This window comes from Triturus cristatus, chromosome 2_1 (assembly GCF_964204655.1).
Source record: "Triturus cristatus chromosome 2_1, aTriCri1.1, whole genome shotgun sequence".
Lineage (NCBI taxonomy): Eukaryota > Metazoa > Chordata > Amphibia > Caudata > Salamandridae > Triturus > Triturus cristatus.
The window spans coordinates 289,582,347-289,608,950 of NC_140581.1; the positions used below are offsets into that span (position 1 = coordinate 289,582,347).

The 26,604-nt window shown below is 52.6% G+C and overlaps 1 protein-coding gene across 4 annotated transcripts in view; it reads right to left on the bottom strand.

Annotated features, from left to right (window-relative positions):
* The window catches only part of RICTOR (RPTOR independent companion of MTOR complex 2), a 1,453,900-nt gene that overhangs the window by 747,880 nt on the left and 679,416 nt on the right, over positions 1-26,604 (bottom strand). For all 4 annotated transcript variants that reach the window (XM_085631131.1, XM_085631133.1, XM_085631132.1 and 1 more), the window contains exon 29: positions 9,739-9,845. In XM_085631131.1, coding sequence (XP_085487257.1) covers positions 9,739-9,845 — 107 coding nt within the window. The remainder of the gene's footprint in view (positions 1-9,738; positions 9,846-26,604) is intronic.

Sequence of the window (26,604 nt, forward strand, 5' to 3'; positions counted from 1 at the left end):
CTGTCTAACGGTTGTTGCAGCACATCTATTTTACACTAGAAGAACAACTGTGCAATAAATTCTTATTGTAACACTCTCTGAGACCGAACAAGTGAGCACGGGTGACTGAGCGAAAAGTAGTACCTTGTTTCCACGATCCTTGGGGATCAGGGTTGTCATGTTCTAAGGTTGCTAGAAACTATTCTCTCCCCGATAAGAGGAGATTCTAGTGGCACTGTGAGCTAGCTAAAAACAGAAAGGCTAGCATTCTCGGTGGGGGTGCTCAGAGCCAGTCTGCCACCAATCCTACAGTTTATGTTATCCGAAAGCGTAGATCCTATATGGGTAATATAGGAACTACACAACACCGCCCTGGCATTCAGAGAACCTGCCAGGTGTTGAAACACCAGGGTTATGCCCTGCTGTTCCAGCCATGTCCAGAGACGCAGGGCCTCTAGACAAAGTCCACGACACCACCCCGCCCTGCTTGTTGAAGTACCACATGGCAGTGGTGTTGTCCGTGAACACCTGCACCAGCTTCCCCTTGACAGAGGGAAGAAATGCCTTCAATGCCAACCGAATCGCTCGGAGCTCCAACAGGTTTATGTGGAGTCCCATCTGCGCCGGAGATCAGTGACCCCTGATCACTACCTCTCCTATGTGGCCGCCCCATCCAAGAAGTGGCACATCCATCACAACTATAAAATCTGGTTGGGGAAGGAAGAGAGGTCTGTCACAGACCCAATCGTAGTTTGTTAACCACCACTGCAGATCCTTCGCAGTTCCTTTCGGATCACGTCGGTGAGATTTCCCCGATGCTGTGCCCATTGGCACTTCAAGTCCCACTGCAGAGCCAGCATACGCCACCTGGCGTGTCTTCCCAACAGAATGCAGGAGGCCATGAAACGTAACAGCCTCTGAGTAAACCTCACCGAAATCCAGGATTGAGGCTAAAGAACAAGTTACTTACCTTCGGTAACGCTTTTCCTGGTGGATACAGTATCTGCCTGTGGATTCCTCACCTTGTGAATATCCCCTGCGCCAGCATTCCACGTAATTTTTTCCCCACCTCTCTCTCCACGCCGACGTGGACGTCATAATACCACAGCTCCGCTCGCGACTCCGTATGACGTCACCGGAGCCATAAGAGAGCCATGTCGGCGTGATGACGCCAGTTCCACCCATTTTTACCGTGCCTCCGAGGCGAACAGGTGGACCGACAACAGAATCAAAGTATACATAGTATACAACATTCGAACAAATATACATAGTACATATACAAAAAGGAAAGCTAAAGAACATCAGCATTTCCTGTAAGTGTACCAGATAGAAAGAAGATACAATGTAAAACAACATGTCAAACAAAGCATCCTTTAAAGGTATACAAAGGTGGACAACGGGGAGGCGGGTGGGCCAGTGAGGAATCCACAGGCAGATACTGTATCCACCAGAAAAGGCGCTACCGAAGGTAAGTAACTTGTTCTTCTGATGGATTGTAAGCTGCCGATGCCGCTCTCAGCCTCCGCGACCTTGTCTGACATTTTACTAAAGTCCGCTCGGAGGAGACTGACTTCCTCTGTTACAGAATCCAAGTTGGGCTCCATGGTGCCACGCATATCTTTCAGGGCGCTGCGCATTTCCTGAATAGCCAACATTATGTCTTTGAGTGATGGATCCGGCCCGTCGTCGGCCGCTTCGCACTGCTGGTGCCCGCATTGCTGGTCGTCCTCCTTGCCCATGTTGACTGTGTACTTGTCGATGTGGTTTGTTTGGCTCCGAGATTGCGGTCTAGTATGACCCATGATCTTGAGGAGTGCCTCGATGCTCGCCGCTATCCGCTGGGCCCCACTCTCCGGCCCGTCCTAGGCTCCCGCGACCGGGCCCTCCGTACCCTGAACCGAGTCACTGGCAGGCGTCGCTCCCAATGCCCACCCTACTCGTGGGAGCTCGCAGGCTGATTGGAGCCAGATGCTCTGCGGGGGTACTCCCGACAGGGCTCCACAAGTTCCTCCGTGGAGCCCAGAGTGCAGCTCGCAGTTACTCTCCAGTCACCGGTCCTTTATGCACGGTTTTGAGTCCCAGCACTCCAAGGCACCGTAGCAGGCACCACCCAGTGGCCGCTCCCGCTCTCCCCGCTGCGGTGGGTCCTCCAGAGGTAGCCCCAATGCCCCGTTGCACCTCGTGCCGCTGTTATCACAGGTACCTAGTGCAGCCTGTCAACTGCCGGTTTAGTCCCCCTCGCCACTCAGTGCTGCTATCGTGCACCCGCTGGCACTGGGAACACTCTCCCCCTCTATGTGCTGCCGCTGTATGGGTCCCGGGCCCTTGTTGCTCTCTCACCTGGCTACGGGCGCCTCAGTCCAAGCCACGCTCCAGCTTCTCAGGCCCCACCGGGCTCCGTCCGCCCGTCCGATGATTACCGGGCGCCTCCGGCGTAATGCCGTGCTGTATGGCCAAGTCCTTTCCTGCGGCCCTCTCCTGTGCCACTTATAATGCGCGGGACCCGCCGCGGCGCTCCTGTCCTCGGCGCGCCCAGGTCTCCACAGCTCCCGCGTTGTCATCAGCTAGTAGGATCGGAACAGGCCGGGGGGCGGTCACATAGTCCAACGCGACCGCCGCCGCCGAGCCCGGAGTCCGTTGGCCGATAAGCCACCACCTCTGCAGTGTAAGCGCTACTGGGTCGACACTGCCCGGCACCTCTTCTTCCCGGCAGCCGCCTCCTGAACTCATCCTCACCGTGCGATGCTTCAGGGCCGGGGCTCAGCCGCGACAGACACCATCTTGTCGACACCAGGCTCACCGGCCGCGATCCCGCCCGGCTGCCAAAGGACGCCCGCAGCGGATCGACACAGGCGTCGGAGGCTGTCCACCTCTTCCCTCCATCTACACAAGGCGGTAGTTGCCGCCAATACTGTCGGATTATGACGGATTTGGGGTGTTATGTCAGGATCGGCTGCTCTGCTCCCCTAGTGTGAGGCCATCTTCCTTGGCTGCAGGCCACGCCCCGTATTATCTACTTTTGACTTTACTCCAAACCAACAAAGGTCTCGCCAACCTCTTGGCACAGTGTATTCCATTGTGGTGCAATATATATGGAGGTGGGTTTCCTGCAATGGTCCTCAGAAGGAAAACCAAGAGGAAGGGAGTCTGAGAAGGTCGGCTCCATCTGTATCGGAACGGAAGCCTAACAATGCCGAGAAGGCGACACCGCAATGTCGGAAGGAGCGTCAATAGCACCACAATCGGAGCCAGCAGACAGTGGGACGTCAACATTGGCATTGGTAGACCAGAAGCAGGAGCTAACGGTAGGAGCGGTGATGTACAAGTTACTTACCTTTGGTAACAATGTATCTGGTAGAGACGATTCTAGCCGCAGATTCCTTAACGTAGAATTATCCCCAGGCGTGAGACTGGACCCAGAAAACTTTCTTGCCCAGCATCTCTGCGCGCCGGGTGCGGTACCTCGCGACTCCGCCCGACGTCTTCCGCAGGCGTGACGTCAGCGAGGTTACATAAGCCCCACCTCGGCACGCTGACGTCAGTTTGCTTCGGAGAACTTTTCCGCGCCAATACATGGAGCCATCACAACAAAACTGAGGAAAGCATGGGAACAGTGTGTGAAAAAACCAGAGAAACAAAAAGAGAGACAAAAGGTGAGGAACAGCACCAGTTGGCACCGAGGCGCCAGGAGGCTACAACAGGAAGCCAAAGCAGGGAAAGAGCAGAGCACCTATGAGGGGCAACTGTGCAAGCCAAGGCGAAAGCACTAGTTAGCACCAAAGCACCAGAAGGCCACAGCAGGAAAGCCACAGCAGGAATGCCACAGCAGGGAAGCGCAAAGTACCACTCCATGGAACCCCCGTGGAAGCCAAGGTGACAGCCAGTCTGGAGGCACAAGCATGGGAAAGTGCCGTAAGAGAAAGAGGGAGAGTCTGCAACCACAGACCACACAGCAAAGAGCCACAAGCCCGGAACAGAGGTGCAACAGCAATCCACCCCCGACTAAACAGTCAAGGAGGGCCAGAGCCCTTGAAAAGAGCAGGGGGACAAAAGACAGGCAAAAGAACCCCCAACGTAGAGGACCAGAAAGTTTAACTTCAAGGAGAAAAAGAGCTCCGACACTGGAGAGAAACCAGCTGGGGGGGAAGCCCGGCTGGAGAAAACAAAAAAGACACCCACAGAAGACAAGCCACCCAGAGGGAGGCGAGTGCAGAAAACCACACTGAGGGTCCACGCAGAATGGGGAGGAAGGGCGGGTCGTGAAGGAATCTGCAGCTAGAATCGTCTCTACCAGATACATTGTTACCGAAGGTAAGTAACTTGTACATCTGATAGAGACTACTAGCCGCAGATTCCTTAACGTAGAATAGATACCATAGCCATACCCAGAGGGGAGGAGGGCCTACGAGAGAACCTCCCCACCAGGAGAGACCCAGGGCCCCAGGAGGGGACATGGCACAAGGACAAGAAGGAAAAGGCCAGGAAATCATACGCCCAACCAAGGGAGAACTGCCTAACAACCCACAGGGGCAGACAGCTCCCTAAAAGCCTCAAGGAACACAAGGACCACCTCGAACCCAGTGGGAAGAGGTAGAACCAGAGGCAGGACCAACCGTAAAAAGCACATATACAGATATAGAAAAGAGCTGAACACACCTCGGCCGCAAGCAGCGGACAAGGCCGTAAGGGCTTCACCGCCAACAGTACAGACGGAAGAAGAAAGGCACCGTTGCGCAAAGCCCCAGCGGAACCAGAGGCAGGGGCACAAGGGAACACATCAAGACCACAACGGTGGGGTAGAACAAGCAGGCTTGCACGGGCATGGGCCGCCAGCAGCAGGCGACACCATGGAACAGTGCACCCAGGCCAAGTCAGACGCCAGCCAAAGGCAGAGGGCCAGGACGGGACTGTGACGAATATGCCTCTTCACTCCGCATACCATTATCCCACATGCTGCCACAATGCGGTCGTAATAACGACCTCGTTGTGACAACGCATACCATTATCCTGCAAGTCGTTACAACGACTTGCGGAGGGGGGACGCTGAATGTTGGAATAGTAAAATTTACTATTCCAACTCCAGTCTGTGCGGACTGTAGGGAAGGTGTTGGATTTTAAATCCAACACCTTCTCCCCCCTCCGCAAGTCGTTGTAACGACTTGTGGAGTAATGGTATGAGTTGTTACAGCATGCGGGGTCAAGGATGCGAGGTGAAGGTATTTTACCGACAGAGACACACACACACTGACCCACGAAAGAAGGGGGAGGGGGAAAAACCCCGGTAGAAAAGAAAGGGAGAGAGACGGAGGAAGGTCACAGAAGACAAGGAAAGCCAGACCCTCTGGAGCACCATACAGAGGACCAAGCCGAAACACAGGACAGAAGTGTGTAACTGCCACAACACGATGCCGCAGACAGCAGACCAAACCAGCCTAGCGACGTAGCGACAAGGAGAAGGACAGACTGAGCGCAAGCTGCTTCAAGACAGTCGGCAAGAAGATCGCACCTGCAACATACCATGACGCAGCGGGGAGCACGGAACCCGAAAAGGGCAACCATACCTCCCCAGCACAAGACAGACCTATGTAATAGCTACAAGTACCTCACATAGGGTAGGTTACGTCCCAAGAAACATGGGAACACCTCTTAGGAAACAATTTCCACAGCAGAGGACAAACAGAAGACCTGCAAGAGAAATCCGCAGATGGCATACCAATCAGCCAATAAAGAAGACGCAGAAGGCCTAATCTCAGGGCCTACCAGGCTTACCAACAGCCAAAATCACAAGTCAAAAAAGGGCCGGACCAGCAGCCAACAGCACCAAAGGGCCAACGAAAGAACCCTAAAGGCACACCAACCACACAGAACACACAACCGGGGCAACTCGTCACTAGGCCGACATCCAGGTCACTGAGGAGGAGGGGGGGGGGAGGAGGAGGAGGCCGAAGCCCCGCAAGGAACCTCTGATTTGCAGAATCCGCAGGGGCGTGAAACATAAGAGCCATCGAAGGGAAGGTCAACCAGCCGCTCCCTAACATTCTCAGGGAAAACACTATCCCTCAGCCAAGCATGGCGACGGAGGGCCACAGAAGAACCCATAGTGCGACCAAGCACCTCCGAAATGTCCAGAACCGAGTGAACAATAAACGCCGCCAGCTCCCTGCCATCCAACACATGGTGCCGCAGATCAGCGCAGGCACCCTCCTGAGAAGCGGAAGACAGAAGGGACTCCACCGAATCCCACAAGCAAGAAGTGGCTCTGGCCAAGACACAAAGCGTGTTAAGTGCCCACAAGGCAACACTGGAGGAGGCAAAGATGTTGCGCCCCCAAGAATCCAACCACCGGGCCTCCCGAGACGGAGGAGACAACACCGATGGCAAAGAGGGAAAGCCAGTCTGCAAAAGAGGGCCCCTGGTAGAAGGGTGGAAGGAAAGGCAGACAGGATCATGCGGAGCAGGACGGTGTAGAAGTGGCTGGGTCACCGGGTCATCCGTGGCAGGATGCCCCCAGGCCCCCAAGAGAGAATTATGGAGCGAAGCCTCGAAGGGAAGAAGCAGCTCCCGTCCACCAGAGCCCCGATGGAGAACCTCCAGTAAATGATCCGTGGGGAAATGGGCAGCCGGATCACCCATGCGCAGGATTCCCGCAGCCGTGGAGACAGCCCGGGCGAAGGCAGCACTCGCCTCCGTAGGGCAACGCGGTGGGAAAAGCAATTCCTCGATGGGCGACTGCTGTAAGCTAAGCCGGCCGGCTCCCAGCCCAACCGGAGGAAGAAAAGGCCAAGCTCGGAATGGGGGAAGGTTGCCCGACGAGTGGAGAACCCGAGGCGCCTCCAGTAAAGACTGCGGGCGCGGGGACGGTGAAGAGCCATCCTTGCAAGACACCGGGGAAAAAGCCACAACGCGGCGTCCCGTCTCCGGAGAAGATGAAACAGTTGCCGAACGTCTGGAGAAGAGGGGGCGTCCGAAGACGAATCAACGACCCGACGCTGGCACGGCGCCATAGAATCCATCACCGGCATCAGTTCAATGTCGACCGGTGCCAAATGGGATGCCGAAACGACCTCTGCCACGGGAAAACGGGGCAGGGTCGGAGCCGGGGTGGCCAAGGAACGGCGCTGAAAAGGCGTCGATTCAACCTCCGACGAGGCAGCCGCCTGCGTGGAGAGACAAGGGGGGCCCGGGGACACGCCCCACCCCTAGCCGGCCCCTGAGGAGCCGCCAGGGCCAGCAGCCACATGCGCCTGAGCGGCATCAGCTCGGCCTCAGACAAAGCCGCCGCCCTCCCAGAGGACCGAGGGGGACTCGTGGATGAGCCTCGGGCCCCGGCAACCTCCCACGACACCACAGGGACCCCCGCAGGAGTCTGCGGCAAAGCAGAGGCGCCGTGGTCCGAAGGGGGGAACCCCGGAGGGCCGCACCCCAACAGCACCACATCTCCAGAACCTGGAGCCGAACCTGCCGGAGCCGCCGGCAATGCCACAGAAGTCCCCGCACACGCCAAGGGATCCACAGACGTCCCAGGAAGAAGAGGAGAAGATGGAGGAGCCAAAGAGGCCTTCAAGGCCACTGCATAGGCCTCCATCTGGGCTCTGGTCGCCCCTGCGCCGGGGTACGGCGGGTAGGATGGCGACGCGCGGTGCCACACAACCCGCAGAGAGCCCGCGGCCCCCCACAGGCCAGGGACCGGGCCTCGGGGACAAACTGCGACACTTACCAACAGGTGAGCGACGCCCTTGCGGCCCTGGGGGGGACGGACGAGGCGACGACGTCGACCTGGACATGCGGACCGAGAGGAGTTTCATTTGGCGCTCCCGCCGGGATTCGGCTTCATCTGCTGACAAGCCTCGCAGTCCGTGGAGTCGTGGTGCTCCCCCAAACAACACATACAGATGGAGTGAGGGTCCGTCACCGACATCTGGCGCGCACATGACGAGCACGTCTTGAAGCCCGAAGGCATTCGCACACTGTTCACCAGAAGACGCAAAGTGTAAAAAAGGGGGCCTGAAAACAGGCCAGGAACACGATCCGGAACCACGTTGCATGCGGAAAAGAAGAAAACTGACGTCAGCGCAACAAGGTGGGGCTTATGTGACCTCGCTGACGTCACGCCCGTGGAAGACGTCGGGGCGGAGTCACGAGGTACTGACCACCAGCGCGCAGAGACGCTGGGCAAGAAAGTTTTCCGGATCCAGTCTCACGCCTGGGGATAATTCTGCATTAAGGAATCTGCGGCTAGTAGTCTCTATCAGATGGGCTGTGCAGCAGCGCAGTTAAGGTGTCCAGGTGCCAGAGGTCGACCTAAAGCCGAGGGAAAACCACTTCTGTGGGGCCTGAGGGCGTTCCGGAGGGAGGTCATGACTCAAGAAAAGAAAGAAGAGATTGAGAATATAGTTTTATCTGGGCCAAAGATGCCCCATCCTCAGGATAGGTGGGGAGACGAGAGTCGGACACATGTCTCGTCACTTCAACAGAAGAGTGGGGATCAAGAAGTAGGCGACAAAGGTGGGAGGCGTCGCAACTTTGACCATCTGTGCCAAAACTTACCTCTGTATGTCAATGGTAAATGACGCCCACGGGAAAAGCTCCTAGAACAGACGCACGGTCGGTCCCTAGAACACTTAGGGAACCTAGGAAGATGAGAAGACCTTGAAGACTGACATCCATGCCGCCAGAAGCTTCATCTAGCGTTCTCGGAGTGCTTTCACTCAGAGCTGTTGACAGGAGTCGCACTCGTAGGAGTCATGGTGCTCACCCAGACACCACATGAAAATCCAGTGAGGCTCCGTGGCGGACAATTGTTGACCACAGGACCCACCAGGCTTGAACCAGAGGTCATTATAGAAAGGCACACTGCTCCGTGGCTGAAAAAAAGGCCAAACATGGCCAGAGGAACTGCAGTGCGGATGCGCGTGTTAGCGCGGAGAAGAGTATCAGGGGAGAGCTTTAATGGACTCTAAAGACATCACATTCCGCAGACAACGTCACTGCGGAGTTGCTGGAAGCCCTCCATCGACACACTGAGGTACTGTTGAGAAAATTTCAGGATCCAGACTGGCACCTGGGGAAGATTCTAAGATAAGGAATCTGCAGCTAGATGTCTCTATCAGATACTGATAATAAAGAAGAGGAGTAGGATTTATGCAATACATCATTAAATAAGGAATAAGCTCAACACTACTGCCTCCAACAGGCTCCAAAGAACCTCAAGGCAAGTCTAAGACTGCAGCATGCCACATAATGTGGGTAAGGAATTCAAACTAATCTTTTTGTGCACTATCATGAGTGTTGACCATCCACAGACCAATGTTTTTGCTTTAATACTGTATTAGTAACCAGAGGCATATATAGTGATTGGTATCTTCAGGAATAAAAAATGCCCATAAATTTCTTTTTTTTATTTACGTTAAGTAAACTGGAGATAGACTAAGATTGCAGCAATGATAAATGGTGCAGCAGGCATGCCTAAGCACTCAGACAGCAACTCCTCCAGAAGAACATACTGGGCACTAGTGATCACAGAAAAAGTTGGGGGATCAACCAAAGATCAGAAGAGCATACCTGAAATAAACAAAACTCACAAGTGAATACCTTCAATGAACTCTCCAACAGACATCATTATAATCACTAAATGTTGAATTCTGCAAATACTGAAAAAGCATTAGAAACAAATTAAGGTATCCTTACATTCAAAACGGTGCTTTGTTTTTTAAAAATGCTGAAGAAAGTTTAATTTAATAGTAAGATAAACATACATACCCCCTAACAGAGAGAACCTCACATTGCTGTGCGAGAGCTATAATATCTGGAATCACATTCTCCTCTTGAAGTAAGTTGAGACCCCAGTTTGAAGATCCAATATTGCCCTATAAATAAAATTTGCCTGATCATTTGCACAGAATACTTGGTTGTATTTTAATTGGCGTGGTCCTTTAAGGGCAAGGAGATTATAAACAAGAAGTACATTACATACATGTTTGGCTATCTCCACAGTCCAAATTGTGTTTTACATAAAATATCCTTATCTCACATTTGATAACATGGATTAAACAGCAAAGTTGCATCCTCCAGAAAAGTAAGTGCTCTACATAGGTCACAATTTAGACAAAATTAAAGTACAAAGTACAATAACTTTTCTAATAAAAAAATAAAACTTCAGCAGCAAAAAAAAATAAAAAATACTTAATCAGTAGATAAAAGATTTCAGTAAAAAAGTAATATAGATCGCAGTTGGTCAAGTATTCTTTGAATATATGAACAGGCTAATAGGATTAAAAAAAAGAAAATAGTCACATTGAACACGTTGTTAAACAGGTGTTTGAGTCAGTAGTCGAACCTGCCAAACTATGAAATGAGAAATTGAATCTCTTGTGGTGAAGGATAGCAGAAGGTGACGATTGATGTTAAGGCAAATGAGGTGCACATGCTACAGAGTTGTGCCAACCTAGAATTAAGCTGTGGCTATGCCCAGGAAGTTAAGGTGAGGTTAGTGGGGTTCAGTCTGTGCATAGTCCTGCCCATCAACGTGACAGCACAGTGCTGGAAAATAATTTTCTCAAAGTAAACAGGCTTTTTGCAGGTTCACCCCCACTTTTTGCCCCTATTTTGACTGCTAGGCATTGGTGTAATGGCTCTGAAATGTCCTGAGCCCTGCTGATCAGCGATCAGTGCATGTGCTCTGACCCTTAAAAGTATATGCTTAATTGGCTACCACCTATTAGCATACCCTTAATTTACTTGTAAGTTCCTTGTATATGGTACCACGACTATCAGGTGGTGGTAATTTAAAACGCCCCCCCCTCAACACCACCTGTCTCCCAGCCTGCCACTGCAGACTGGTAGCCCACTTAAATACTGTTTGCTCGACTGTGCCATTTAAAACAATGGCAAATCCCAAACCTTCATTTTTAATATGCATAAAGCATCCCTACAGCAGGCCTATCGAGTCCTAAGGCAGGGAGCAGCATATTAAAGAGAAGTACATGTTTCACATGTTCTAACAGTAGAGGTGTGTAGGCCCATTAGCAAGCATAGAGTTACAGGTTGATACTTCAACCCTACTAACTCCTGATCGGGACTAGTGCGGTTGGTACTTCCAGGTATCAAAACAATCAGTGCATTAAATCCAAATATATGGTTGAATTAAATTTAATGCCACTGTTGTGCAAAGCGCAACTTTAGTAAGTTGCCAAGTTTGTTGTCCAAGGTTTCCAATGCCCGTTTACAGTTGCATTCAAGGACTGAAATTCCAAACAGCCTTCTGCCCTACTAGGGAGACATGTGAACAACTCTCAGGAAAGGTAGCAATGGAGGCCTGCCACTGGAGGATGTGTTACCTCCTCCTGGAAGGAATCCACACGAGGTGTTGGCACAAAAGCAGAATTTCAAAGGGATGCCATCTTTAAAGGGCTACTGGCAAAAACATGTGGGAGGGGCTGCTCTGTTGTGTAGGTAGACAGGCTGACTGCGGCATCAGAGTGGGAAAACAGTAACCAAACCGGCTTTCCCATGAGCATGTAGCCCTCAGGTAGTCACACCTCTATAGTGGACTACCAAGCTGCACACACCAAGAGAGGAGTTTGCCCATCTTCGGAGTGGGCAGAATAGAGCCTCTGGGATAGTTAGATGCCAAACTTCACAGGAAGTTGCCATAAGGCAGTAGGGAACCAGGTAGCTCATTGGCTAGTGACCGTGGCCTTCGCTAAGGGCTTTTACTAGGCATAAACACAGGCACCCTTGGCACCCAGAACTGAGATTTTGCTTGGACTGGAAAAGAGGAACGAAGGAGAACTGCCCTGCTGACACTGTAACTGGTAAAGAAGAGGCTGCACTGAAGTTGGACTGCACCTACAAATCCTTGCTTAAGTGTAGACAGCATTGTGTCTGTGGTGTCCTGTTCGTGGAGAAGTCATCCCCCATCCCAGCACGAAGCAGAGACTGTGTCGAACTTCCTGTTCTCATCATAGGACCACAAAAGCGGAGTAAGTCTGCCTGTATGAGTTGGTAGACATGTTTTAATTTGTCATGTTTGCAGTGGCACAATTAATGCTGTAGTCCACAAGTGACAGTAACTTACAGGCATTAGGTACCCCTAGCACCTATGCCAATTGGGTATATAATTTAATCAACCATGCATGAGTCCAGCAGGACTCCGGGAATTTCAGTACCATTACACTAGGATATAGCAGTCAAAATGGGGACAGTGGGGTGAAACCTGCAAAAAAAAGAATGTTTCCTCACACACACCACATAATAAACCCCAGTTCCTCACAAATCCCTACTGACCGATCAGGCACTTTACAGTGTGCAGATGGAGAGTACAGGAAACTGGGTTTTTGTTGCAGTACCCCCCACTTTTTCCCTAGTATTTGATGCAACTCTGAATGAAGTGTACTGGGTTCCTGCTAACCAGGTCACCAGTATCTGTTCTTTCCCTAAAGAGGTTATTTTTCCCCCAAATTGGCAAACCCTTTGGGACCCTCTGTAAGTCCTTAGTAAATGGTACCCCTGGTACCTAGGGCCTGAGGTACTAAAGAGGGTCTCTTAGGGCAGAAGCATGAAATGTCTAAAGAGGGTCTCTTAGGGCAGAAGCATGAATTGTGCCACCCTAAGGGACCCCTCACCAAGCACATGTGGGCTGCTATCGCAGGCTGCATGTCTTGGTGCAGACTAAAGTGAAAACACTTCATGTCACACATCCCAGTGTGCCATGTGCTCTAACACTTATTGTAATATTTGATAGTCACCACTACAGCAGGCCTGACAGCCCTAAGCCACTTTCAAACATGTGCTGGAAACTGGTGAAAATGAGTTTCAAAGCTACATGATGGCTCACTGAACATAAGGATATTTGGCTTCAAGCATCTCACATTGGTAAACCCGCACCGATGCCAGTTTCGGATTTGCTAATACATGCGCGCAAAGGACACTTTAGGGGTGCCCCCTGAAAACCTTAATACCTCTGGTAGATGCTGATTGGTTTCTGCAAGCCTGCCATCCAAGAACCTGTTCTGAACTCCTAGGGTGAGAGCCTTTGCTCTCAGGGGACCCGGAACAAAAGCCTGTCCGGGAAGAGTGTGTACACCCCCTCCCACAGAATGAATTACTGATTAGCCTCCTTGGGCCGGAAAGCTTCGTAGAGCTGGTGCCCTTGGAATGTGAACATGGTGAACAAGTTACTTACCTTCGGTAACGATGTATCTGTAAGAAACATTAGTTAGTTAGATTCCTCACCTTAGAATATCCCCAGGCGTCAGACTGGATGCGGAAGATTTTTCGTCAGCAATACCCCTTGCCCGTCGCTAGGCGTCGTCTGCGGCTCCGCGTCCGTCGTCCGGTGCCGGAATGACGTCGGAGTACTTAGACGCCGCCCTCGCGCGCTGACGTCAGTTCTTGTACATAGCTTTCCGCGCCAGGAACGCAGAGCCATGCAAAGACCGACACTGGTGCCAAAAGTAAAATCTAGGGGCCTGAAAAGGATAACCTTAACCCTAGATGTCAGTTCGCAGAACGGGGAGGATGGGTGGGTCGGTGAGGAATCTAACTAACTAATGTTTCTTACAGATACATCGTTACCGAAGGTAAGTAACTTGTTCATCTGAAAGAAACACGTTAGTTAGATTCCTCACCTTAGAATAGATACCCAAGCAATACCATCCCCGGTGGTGGGTCTGCGAACCAAGATCACACCAGAAAGTCCTGGAGGACAGAACGGCCAAAGAAGCCATCCCTCCGGACTTGGCTGTCAATGCAATAATGCCTGGCAAACGTGTGTAGCGAAGCCCACGTCGCCGCCTGACAGATGTCCTGCAAAGGGACACCCCGTCCCAAAGCAGTAGTAGCCGCTGTGGCCCGAGTAGAATGGGCGCGCAGCCCAACAGGAGGGTCCTTTTTTGCCAAGGAATAACAAATTTTGATGCACAAAACGACCCACCGAGAGATGGTCCTTTTGTGCACAGCTTTCCCCTTCTTAGCACCCACGTATCCAACGAAAAGTTGGTCGTCCACCCGGAACTGCTTTGTGCGGTCCAGATAAAAGGAGAGCGCACGTTTTGGGTCCAGACGGTGGAGCCTCTCTTCCTCTTTGGAAGGATGCGGAGGCGGAAAGAAGGTGGGCAAGGTGACAGACTGCCCAAGATGAAATGGAGTCACCACTTTTGGAAGAAAGGAGGGACGAGGCCGAAGGACAACCTTGTCCGGATGAACAGAGAGAAAAGAAGGCTTTGATGATAAAGCCTGGAGCTCACTCACCCGTATAGCCGAGGTGATGGCTACCAGAAAAGCAGTCTTAAGCGTCAGCAGACGAAGAGGACAATTATGAAGAGGCTCAAAGGGAGCACACATTAGAAATGTGAGAACAAGATTCAAGTCCCACTGAGGCATTACAAAAGGGACAGAAGGGAACGTGTGAGTAATGCCTTTTAGAAAGCGTGTAACTACAGGGGACTTGAAAAGAGAAGGCTGATCAGGAAGCCGCAAGAAGGCAGAGATGGCAGCAAGATAACCTTTCAGGGTGCCCAGGGCAGAGCCCTGCTGGGCCAAAGAAAGAAGAAACAGTAGAACCTCAGAAAGAGGGGCGGAAAGGGGATCCACAGCCTTTGCTGTGCACCATGCCACAAATTTGTTCCACCGGCAGGCGTATACCGTCTTTGTGGAGGGACGCCTGGCTGCCAGAATGATATCACAGACTTCAGGAGGCAAGTCAAATGGCATCAACTGCCGCCGCTCAATCTCCACGCATGGAGGTGGAGGCTGGACAGGTTCGGGTGGAGGACAGTCCCCTGCTGCTGCGACAGAAGATCCTCCCGAAGGGGCAGACGTATCGGAGGATCGGTCAACATACTGAGTAGCTAGGGATACCAGTACCTTCGTGCCCAATCCGGAGCCACCAAGATGACTTGGGCCCGGTCGTGCCTGATCTTCTTCAGCACTCTGGGCAGAAGTGGTATAGGCGGAAAAGCGTACAACAGACCGCAACTCCACTCGTGACGAAAAGCGTCGCCGAGCGAGTGCCGCCTTGGAAATTCCAACGCGCAGAACTGCTGACATTGCGCGTTCTCTTCGGTGGCGAATAGATCTAACCAAGGCTCTCCCCACTGCTGAAAGAGACCTTGCGCCACTTCAGAGTTCAGACGCCATTCGTGATCCATCATGCACCGGCGGCTGAGTTTGTCTGCTCTGGCGTTCAGAGAACCCGCCAGATGTTGAACCACTAGGGTGACGCCCTGGTGTTCCAGCCACGTCCAGAGGCGCAGAGCCTCCTGACAAAGGGTCCACGACCCCACCCCGCCCTGTTTGTTGCAATACTACATGGCGGTGGTGTTGTCTGTGAACACCTGCACGACACTTCCGCTGACAGAGGGAAGGAAGGCTTTCAGTGCAAGTCGGATCGCTCTCAACTCCAACAGGTTGATGTGGAGATGAGACTCCGCCGGAGACCAGAGGCCTCTGATCTCCGCCTCTCCCATATGGCCACCCCATCCCAGGAGGGACGCATCCGTCACTACGACATGCTCCGGTTGGGGAAGGGAGAGGCTCTTGCCCTTGACCCAATCGCGGTCTGTGAGCCACCACTGCAACTGCCGTGCAGTGCCCTCCGAGATCAAGACATGGTCGGACAGGTTGCCGTGATGCTGGGCCCACTGAAACTTCAGGTCCCACTGCAGAGCCCGCATGCGCCGCCTGGCGTGATGCACTAGTAGGATGCAGGAGGCCATCAGCCCCAGAAGCCGCAACACTAGCCTGACCGAAACCCAGGATAGAGGCCGAAAGATGGGAATCAGGGCCTGAATATCCCGGACCCGCTGTTCCGGCGGATAGACCCGGAACTGCGCCGAATCGAGAACCGCTCCGATGAAGAGGAGCTTCTGAGAGGGACTCAAGTGTGACTTCGGCACGTTGATGGAAAATCCCAGCAAATGCAGGAGATCCGCCGTAGTCTGGAGGTGGGAGACGACTGTCTGGGGCGAGCCCGCCTTCAACAACCAGTCGTCGAGATAGGGGAAGACTGGAACCCCTGATCTGCGCAGATGAGCTGCGACCACCGCCATCACTTTCGTGAACACCCGAGGGGCACTGGTGAGGCCGAAGAGGAGCATGGTAAACTGAAAGTGCTCTTGGCCCACCGTGAACCGCAGGTAACGCCGGTGGGCCGGCAGGACGGGGATGTGGAAATATGCGTACTGCAAGTCCAACGCTACCATCCAGTCTCCAGGGTCTAGGGCAGCTAGAACCTGAGCCAAAGTTAACATCTTGAACCTTTCCTTCCGGAGGAAGACATTGACGTTACGGAGGTCCAAGATAGGGCGTAGGCCCCCTTTGCCCTTCTTGGGAACCAGAAAGTAGTGGGAATAACAACCACGATCTACTTCTGGGCTCGGAACGCGCTCGACGGCCCCCTTGGCCAAGAGGGCCGAAACTTCCTCGTGGAGAAGATTCAAATGATCCCCCGAGATACGGTGGTGCTGCGGTGGCATAGCTGGAGGGGTCGTCTCGAAGGGGAGGGAGTAGCCCCTTCGGACGATTTGCAGCACCCACCTGTCCGATGTGATGGACCGCCAGTGGAGCAGGTGATTGCGAACTCTGCCGCCCACTGGCGTGGAATGGGCCTGAAAGCTCGGACTAGGAAGGCTTTGAGGCGGATGCTGCCGGGGTGGATGTAGGCTGACCGCTTCGTCCTCCAGAACCGCCTCGGCGGAAACCACGTCCGCGACCACACGCAGGTTAGGTCTGCGGCTGGTGGCTAGGCGCACGTGAGGAGGCACCCCTTCCTTGGCCACGAAAGGGGCGAAAGGCGGAAGTTTGCGACCGCGGGGCCGAGAGGCCCAAGGACTTGGCCGTAGCCCGGGAGTCCTTAAAGCGATTCAGCGCACTGTCCGCTTTCTCGCCGAAAAGGCGAGTGCCATCAAAGGGCATGTCCATGAGGGTGCTCTGGACATCGCCCGAAAAGGACGTGGACCGCAGCCAGGCGTGACGTCTAAGCGCCACCGAGGTAGAAATCGCCCTACCCAGCGAGTCCGTAGTGTCAAGCCCACATCGGATAGCATGTCGCGCTGCATCCCTCCCATCGGCCAGAGCGTCAAGCCCACATCGGATAGCATGTCGCGCTGCATCCCTCCCATCGGCCAGAGCCTGGGTAAGTCGTGTCTGGACCTCCTCCGGACACAGGGGCAGCACGTCCTCCACCGTATCCCACAGAGAGTGGGAATAACGGTCCAAGAGGCAGGCGGTGTTCAAAGACCGCAGACCCAAACTAAGGGAGGAGAACAGCTTTTTGCCGAACTGTTCCAGCCTCTTGGAATCCCGGTCCGGCGGAGCGGTCGGGAAGGAGGATTGGGAGGTAGAGGCCTGGATAACCAGGCTCTCGGGGGTAGGGTGTTGGGACAGAAAACTGGGGTCGCCCGGAGCAGGGCGGTGGCGCCTGGCGATGTTCCTGTCCACAGGAGGAACTGTGGAGGGCTTGGACCAGGTGCCCTGCAGAACGTCAGTGAGGGCCTCATTGAATGGCAGCAGAGGCTCAGTGGAGCTTGCTGCAGACTGAAGCACCTCAGTGAGGACGTTAGTCCTCACAGCCACGGCAGGTAGCTCGAGCCCAAGGGCTGCGGCCGCCTTGCGCAGCACCACAGAGAAAGCAGCACCCTCCTCCGAAGCCACAGTCGGAGGAGAGATGAATCCAGTGTCCGGAGAGGTATCCAGACCACTGGCCTCCCCAGTTCATCTGCCCAGTCCTGTGACAGTTGAGCCTGAGCGGCCATAGGATCCTCGGATCCCTCCCATTCGCCCCCATCATCCGATTCCTGGTATGCAGGAGGAAGGATCGGAGCCGGGCGATAGACAAAATGTGTCTCCAGCGGCGCCGAACGCGGCGTCCATCGACGCCGTAACGGCGCCGGGCCCAGAGCAGGGCTGAACTGGCGTGACTAGGTCGACCGGCGTCGGCGGGGACTCGGGAACGGGTCCCTCGGGCACTTGCGGCGTCGAGGCCGGAGCCGTCGACGGCGCCGGGGCCGGAGCCGCCGGCAGGCAAGGTTGCCCAGTCGGGTCCGCGGGGCCCGAAGGCGCGCCAGCGGGCGTCGACGGCGGAGCCAGGTTCCTCATGGCCGAGAGGAAGGCACTGACTTCCGCCGGCGTCGCGTCAGTCCCAGGGACCGGTGGGTATGGGGACTTGCACGGCGCCTGCGGCTCCGCTGGAGCCGCGGGGGTGGAACCACCCTGACCCTCGGCCGAGTCGCACGACCGGCGAGGGGAGACCGAAGAGCGGTGTCGCCTCTTGGACTTCTTGGAGTGCTTCGACTTACCCGAAGACTTGGAGCCAGACGATCGATCGATGACGTCGGCTGCGGCTCCGCGACCGATCCTTGGACCTCCTCCTGGACCGGGATCGAGAGGGGCGCGGAGCCGAGTGGCGAAGCTCGAGAAGCTTACAGGACCGCTCCCGTCTAGCCTTCGAGGTCAGGGCCTTGCAGTCCGAACACGACGCCGCGTCGTGGTCGAGGCCCAAGCAGTAAAGGCACCGGCGGTGATGGTCCGTAACCGACATCAAGCGGTTGCAGTCAGCACAGGCTTTAAAACCAGGCATCCTACCGGCACCGGAGTCGAGACAAGATCAAAAAGGATCAAAAAACTTAGTCAAAAAAGACTAAAAGGGGTCGCTCTCCCGGATCTGCGCTTACTGGCGCGGAAAAAAGAAGAACTGACGTCAGCGCGCGAGGGCGGCGTCTAAGTACTCCGACGACGTCATTCTGGCGCACGACGCCGACGACAGACGCGGAGCCGCAGACGACACCTAGCAACGCGCAAGGGGTATTGCTGATGAAAAATCTTCCGGATCCAGTCTGACGCCTGGGGATATTCTAAGGTGAGGAATCTAACTAACGTGTTTCTTTCAGATTACAAAACTCATACAGACTCATACAACATTCATAAAAAGACGCATCTGTGAAAAGGGGAGACTAAAGATTGCAAGATCGCCGCGACCAAGTGTGGTGCATATGTTCATCAGGATTTGAACATTAGGTTGACGAGCGTTTCGGTGGCATGAAAGGAGTAGTGCAGCCACCTTCTTCAGGACCTTTCCAGATACCCACAAAAATCACAAAACGCCCAGGGGACAAACTATGGGGATGGCCACTGGACTGCTGACAAAATGTGCAGCAACGTCTTATAAAGATGATATATACTCTGGAACACTTTCATGTAGTGTCCAGTAGGTGAAAAAGTTGTGTTTAGACAGAGACAGTGTCCCAATGGGACTTCGATTCCTAGTTTGGTAAAGCAGTGTATTTTACAATTATTGTTTTTAGGTAATTCTGTGGCATTCCTGACTAAGGAGCAAATTGCGCCGTAACGCGCAAAGATTTATTTTCTGCCACCCTTGGTTTTAATTGTATTTTATATATGTCATTCATGTATTGAGAAATTAAAAAACTGTTGGCACAATTATTGTATTATGTAATGTCATCAACATGATGTCTTTTTATATAGGAATTGTTTTTTATTGAACTTATTAATTGAGATTAAAAATTTACATTAAAACATATCTTTTTGGTCTTTACACTAAATTTCTTATAATTATTACTTTTATGTTATGTTGTTATATTTGATAAATTGTGCATTGCCTAGGAATTTATTATCGATTGCATATTTGCCCTGTCCTAGGAATTGTGGAATCAATTTTACAGGGGGTCTTTGATACGTACTAGTGAATAGGGTTAGTAGCCATGTCCCTTTTAAGAGAGATTTTAGTGTCTTTTTTCATTTTGGAAGACGGTATTACTGGCTTAGTTGTAATATGTTCAGTATCAGGGTGTATATGGATTTTCTTTTGTTATGGATCCAGCTTTTGTTTCATGGCTTCCAGAATTGGGTCGGAGACTTTAGTGGAGGCTCTTTGTGTTTTGGTGCCGACATTTTCAGGGATGAGCTGGATTTGTCCTTTTTATCTTTTTAAACTGAAGGTTTCGGAACTGAAGGGGTGTCATCTCAGCTCGAGCCGGAAGCCTTGACTTGCTGTTTTGGTGTTGAGCTGAATGGTGGGGTGTTGGAATCAGAGTCTCGATGTCTACTATGGCCTGATGGCAGTGGTGGCCCAGGAGCCTTTTGTTTAGTGGAAGCGGGCTTTGTGGGCAAAGGGTCTTTGATGCTCACAGCACCCTGTCCAGCTGGAACGTCGTGGGACTCTAGTTCAATCTCCAAATGGGAATCGGAGGCCTGGATGGAGAAGGCTTCTTCTCTTCCGCTGCTTCAATTTCTTCTTGCTCGAGATCTTCTCCGAAGATATCAAGCGTGTCCTCGATACTCTTTCGCTGCATGTCTTTTCGTCGAGTCCCACAGGGACTTTTTGGATTGGAACGTCTGACAAGCGTCACAGTTTGCTTCTTTATGCTCTGGGGAGAGACATAGATTACAAACCTTATGAAGGTCGGTGCGCAGGTATTTGGAATGGCATCGAGAAGTGAAGTGAGACGAAGTCTGTTCCATCGGTAGAAGACTCAATGATGGATTTTTGAGTGGAAGTGGACAGATGAAACGGGCTAGGCCCAAAGGCCGCGGTTAGAGTTTCCAGACTGTGCAATTTAAGTTTTCCGAATTTTCGGCACGCGGATGGTAAAAGACGTGATCGAAACAATACTGACGAGGGTAGAGTGAATTGCTCTCTGAAGGGATCCCGATTATCGGTTTTAAATAGCGCTGCAATACACGTTGAACCAGATGGCAGAAAGATAACAATCTAACAATGGAGTTGGTGCCCATGTGCACTATAACCGAAAGAAGGAGAAAAGCAACTTGCAAACAGCCGGCCCCAACACTAGATGGCAGGAGTATGCAAGGCATGTGAATTCACAGCACACATGCCCCGAACACAGCATTACCGAAGATAAGTAACTTGATCTTCTGATAAAGCCTTCAAGCAGCAGATTCCTTACCTTTTGAATAGATATCAAAGCAGTACCTATTTGGAGGTGGGTCAGGTAGCTGCCTGGTGGAGGAAGCTGGCTCTGTATTTACTATACCAAAATGAGGTATTGTGCGCACAGAGTCCGGTGGAACCCCAAAGGGAGGTAGAGGTAAAAGTAGATAGCACCTTACTCGCTATTTGTGGTAGTGTGGACAAGTAGTAAAGCTTTATCAGAGGATAGTGTTAAGCATTTGTTGTACACACTCAATCAGCAAATGATGTCACACACTCAAAGACAGAACTCATACCAATTTGATTGTATAAAAATATTATTAAGTTATTTTAGACCAAGTCAAGCCTGGCACAGGTAAGTGAAATAAATGATTTGCAAAATATTATCCAGTGTTTACAATTGAATGCAGGTTCAAATTCAGTTGTTTGAAATACAGGTAAGTCAAGGATTCAAAGGAAGAGATATCTGGAAGAGACACAGTCTAGCCACAGATTCCTTAACTTAGAATATCTTCCCAGGCGTCTGACTGGATCCGGAAAATCTTTTTTCCCCAGCAATACCTCTGCACGCCGGGAGGCGGCTGTAGGAAGGTGGATATCGGACTATGGTTACCCCCAACTTTTTGCCTAGTGTCTAGCTGGTTTTTCGACTTAGTTGGCCTGAGATCCTGCCATTCAGGGTCTCAGGCTGTCTGCTCTCTCTTTAAAATGGATTCCATGTACCCTAGGTACATAACCAATTGGTAAGGATCACCTTATTGGACCCTGTACAGTGGTCCCTAGGTACCCAGGGCATAGGTGTACCCTAGGCCTACCAGGGGCTGCAGCATGTATCATGCCACCCCTGGCCTGGCCTTCCATTTTGACACAACTGGCTGATCCCTCAGCTGGGGCAAGGTCGTGTAATCACCCCTTGCTTAGGTGTAGTATTCCTATACCTAACTTACATATAGACACATGTGTACCTATCAGTCACTCCTATGGCAGGCCTTAACAATCCTGGAGGCAGAGTGCTTGGTAACATGTGAGATGGTGCTCTAGCATGAGCTGAGCCTGTCTGCAGCTTTCGGAACCAAGTCCTTATAGCTGTTCTATGATATAGCCTACCATATACTCTTAAAGTGCCTTATAATCTTAGACAGTTATGGTAACTATGGTTTGGCTTTATCGAAACATGTCGTGTAAGGTGTCTAACACTTTGGAATAATACCCCCATGCCATTTCTGGACATGAGGATATTATTCCCCCCTTCTAGAGGGAAAGACATGTTAAAATCATACTTCACTGTTAGCCTCGGACCAAAGCCTCAGCATCACAAAATGGATGCTGCTGCCACGACACAAGTCTGACCTCCTGCAGCTGGGAGTGATCCCAGCCAGGGAGGCCTGGACAATAGGTTTCCTGCTTGGGGAGGTGCTAGCACCTCCCCAGACAGCCTTTAGTGTATTGGGGCAGGGTGGGCTGAAAGGAATGAGACATGCCTGGGGCACACAAGGTGTTCCTTGCATAGTCCAGTTCAAACCGGCGCTGGGGCACTCCAGCCCCAGCTCTGGCGCGAAACTGGACAAAGGGAAGTGGGTGTAACCACCCCCTCCCAGGTCCCACCCATAAGGCGTGACCTAGCAGGTATCCCAGCCCCCCAGATTAGTATAAGAGTGGGAGTTGGGCCTCAAGACTTTAGATTATCCTGAACCTGCAAACTTGAACAGAAACTCTGGACCTTCGACATTCGACGAAAGAAGAAGACTGAAGAATCTCCCTTGTGGCCAAGGAGTGGCTACCCTGTGCAAACAGGCACCATCAAGAGACTACCCTTTGCTTTGCCCAAGTTCTACGAGGAACCAACTGCAGAGCCCGACCAGAGCCTTGACTTCCAGACTTCTCCGACCCTGATCCACATCCACAGCAGAGCTGAGATCCGTGGAGGCGACGAGCGACGTGGGACCGGCTACCTGGGAAAAGTGGCTAGTATCTTCAAGCGCAGCTTCTGAGGCACCCTCGAAGTTGTGCACCGGGGATTGAGAAGCCCCAACCCCAAGCACCATCTGCACCGAAGATCAGCCCCCCACACTCCACGAGTCCTGCGTGGGGCCCTTCTGCATTTTCCTGCTTGCCGCGCCTGTCCGGTTGCTTGCCCGTTGGCTAGTGGCCTTTGTGACGACCCATCCAGAAATCTTCACTGCTGGTTTGGCTCCTCCAGACTGGCTCCCGCTTCCTTGCAAAAGAGAAGCACCCCAGACCTTCCTGGTCTGCACCAGAAGCAAGTCCTCCGATCTTCGTGGGTTCCGCTTGCCAAGGCATGGTGAGTCCTAGCTCAACTTCGACGCCGCCGACAGCAAGAGCCTTCGTGGGACAGCTCGCCTCCTGGTCCTGGTCGTCCTCGACGTTTCCTGGTCCCCGTGGCTGCAGCGACAAGCTTCACCTTCACCTGCAATCTTCACGACATCGCCTGGTTCCACGTGGTCACTGGCTAGTGACCATGACTCTGTCCCTTCTGCTTGCAGGTCTCCTCTCTTCTTGATCCCAGCCTTGGGATCCACCGGACACTCTTCACTGACTGCCTGTCAGCAACTTTCCTTCAGGCATCCATAGAAGTCCACGACGAAACCCGACGCAAGTTCACACCTATGCACCCGCAGTCCGTGGGCTAGGTAACTTGGGTACTTCGGTGCTCACAAGGGTAGTGACTATCCTAGGGTCTAGTTTCCGAGTCTCGACTCTCTAGCTGCTTCAGAAGTGTCCTTAAACTGTTAATTGCTAACAACTACTATTTCCATCGACTTTTACGCATTACGCGTGAGTGTTTCCACTCTGCACCTGAATCACGTGGGCCTCCCACTTCCTAACTATTGCTAGTACAGTGTAGCCCCAGCGATTCCCTAGGCCTAGGCCTATCCTATTTCCGTGACAGTGGTTCTTATACCACTTACTTAGTATATGGTTTGCGTGGCCCCTAGGGCCTGACTGTATTACTTACCTGTGTGACTTAATGTATGCTTAAATAAGACTGTGTTGTACTTACCTCTAATCTCATAAAGAGTGCTGAGGGTTTGAATAGAAAACATACACTTTATTTTATATATATATCTGTTGTGGTGTCCTTTCATTTGGTATTCAAGGGATTATATATGGTATCACAGCTGGCTTCACATGCCATTCAGAGTTTAGCCTAAGACTGCTCTTGTCCATGCTACCACTAGGATAGCTGGTCTATAAGGTTGACTTTACAACCAATCACCATAAGGGTTGTTTGGACTGATATACGGTGTAGACTAGAACTAGTGACATCATACATCAGGCCAACTTCTCACAGAAGGGCGTACCCATTTTCTACAAGATTTAGAACCCAGAGATCTGTAGTTACAGATTCCCAATCTTGTAGAAAATTGGTAAGCCGGCCCCCCACAGGACCAGCATGATCCGGAATGTCGAATCTAGGGCTGCTTTGCAGTGGTGGGAGGGGCAGAGGAGGAGGAAGAGGAGGAGGAGAGCTGACGGCCACGTGTGCGACCCCTGATTCTTCCTCTGTAACCTCTCGACGAGGAACCTTGCTGCTGCTGCTGTCGCTGGGTCGGCCTATAGGAGCGAAAAGTCGCCTTTCCAAAGCCCCTATATCTTTTAAAAGAACCTCTCGGCTGGGATTGAAGGCCCAACGACCTAGCCGTAGCCTTACTCTCCTTGAAGCGTTCGAGAGCAGCATCCGCCTTCTTCCCGAACAAGCCAGACCCATCAAAAGGCAAGTCTAATAAGGGCGACTGCACATCCGAGGAGAATTCAGAGGACTTTAGCCATGCACCCCTCCTGGTGGCAACAGAAGACCCCATGACTCTGGCAACTGAGTCTGCCGTGTCCAGTCCACTCTGAATGACTTGTCGAGCAGCCGCCTGGGCATCAGTCAGAACTTCATTGAAGCCAGCCCTATCCTCCTCCGACAGCTTTGGTGCAATCTTCTTTGCCGAATCCATTAGCGCATGGATATAGCGCCCCAATAAACACGTCGCATTCGTGGACTTGAGAGCCATGCTGGCTGATGAAAAGACCTTTTTGGCCGATTGGTCCACCTTTTTGGCCTCTGTCTCCTGGAACCTGAGGAAAGGCCCCCTTTGACCTTCCCGAACAAGCCGCCTGGACCGCCAAGCTCTCAGGCGAAGGGTGCGAAGTTAGAAATTCAGGATCCCCTGGAGCCACTCTATATCTCCTTGCGACTGCCCTGGAGACCGCAAGAGCTGAAAAAGGCTTGCGCCATACCTCCAGCACAGGTTCCATAATAGCCTCATTAAAGGGTAACAAAGGCTCCGAGACCGCTGTAGGTGAATGCAGCACCTCAGTAAGTAAATTAGACCTGAACTCCGTGGACGGTAACTGTAGGTCCAACAACTCTGCAGCTTTTCTGATGACCGCATGATACGGCGCTGCATCTTTAGAGGGCTCATCTGATGGTGGAGTGATTTCCCACTCTGGAGACAAATCCAGTCCACTTGCCTCCTTCAGTTCTTCAAACACCTCATCAGATTCGACTAACTCTCCCTCTTCAGCCTCCTCCAACAGAAAGCGTCTCTTATCCACCACTCTCTGTGCTTCCCTTCTGGAACGAATCCGCACCAGCGGCGTCGGCGGCGCCGTGTTCGAATCCGACGGCGCCGGCAGCGGCGTCGAACGTGGATCCGCTGGAGCAGCCGGCGTCGAACGAAGTCGAGTCGGCGCCGGTGAAGAGGGAAGCGGCGTCGATGTTCTCGGCGCCGGTAGCTGCCAAGACGGCGTCGCCGGAAAGAATGGCATGAACGGAGCTTGAGGATAGACCTGCGGCACTCCCAAATTGAAAGCCATCGGACCCACAGGTGCACCAGAGGTATACATGGCCCTTGAAAACACCCCGTACATGGTATTAAGATAATGCGAGGGGTCTTGTCCTGGACCAGGGAATGCAGGATACTGGTCAGGCAGCACCGGACTCGGGCCTGGCGGCGCCGACGGTGGTACAAGCGGCGTCACAGTCTCACCCGGAGCCTGAAGATCCTCACCCGGGCCGGAGACGGAGCCGGAGCATCAGCTGGAGCCGGAGATTGAACCGGCGTCGGAGATGATACCGGCACCGGAGATTCAGCCGGAGCCGGCGAAGTCACCGGAGAAGAAGGAGCTGGAGGTGAAGCCGGGACCGGAGAAGGAGACACTGACTCTCTCCGACGTCGAGTAGGCGACTTCGACTTCGGAGCCGAACCTTTGTCGGAGTGATGATGTGAAGAATGCCTCCTCTTTTTCTTATGCTTCTTACTTTTCGAAGCATGCCCCAAAGTCGACTTGGACGCCGACCTCGACCTCGACCTGGATCCAGACCTCCTTCTTCCACTTTTTTCCTTCTTCTTCATCCGAGCGATGAAGAGATTCGCTTCTCTCTCCTTGAGAGCCTTCAAGCTCATCTTGCGGCAGCTGGAACAACCACCCACATCGTGGTCGGATGAAAGGCACCAAACACAGTCCTCGTGTGGGTCGGTAATAGATATGTGCTGGCCACATTCTCGACAGGGCTTGAAACCCGACTTCCTTGTCGACATCTTCTAAGAAAGACAGAAAATTTTCAGAAAATACACAAAGTAACAGGTAAAGCTACTAGTAACGATTCCCGAAATCCGTTGGCGTCGTCGGCGCGGAAAAAAGGGAACGGACGTCATCACGCCGACGAGGTCTTCTTATGGAGCCGGTGACGTCAGCGGAGTCGC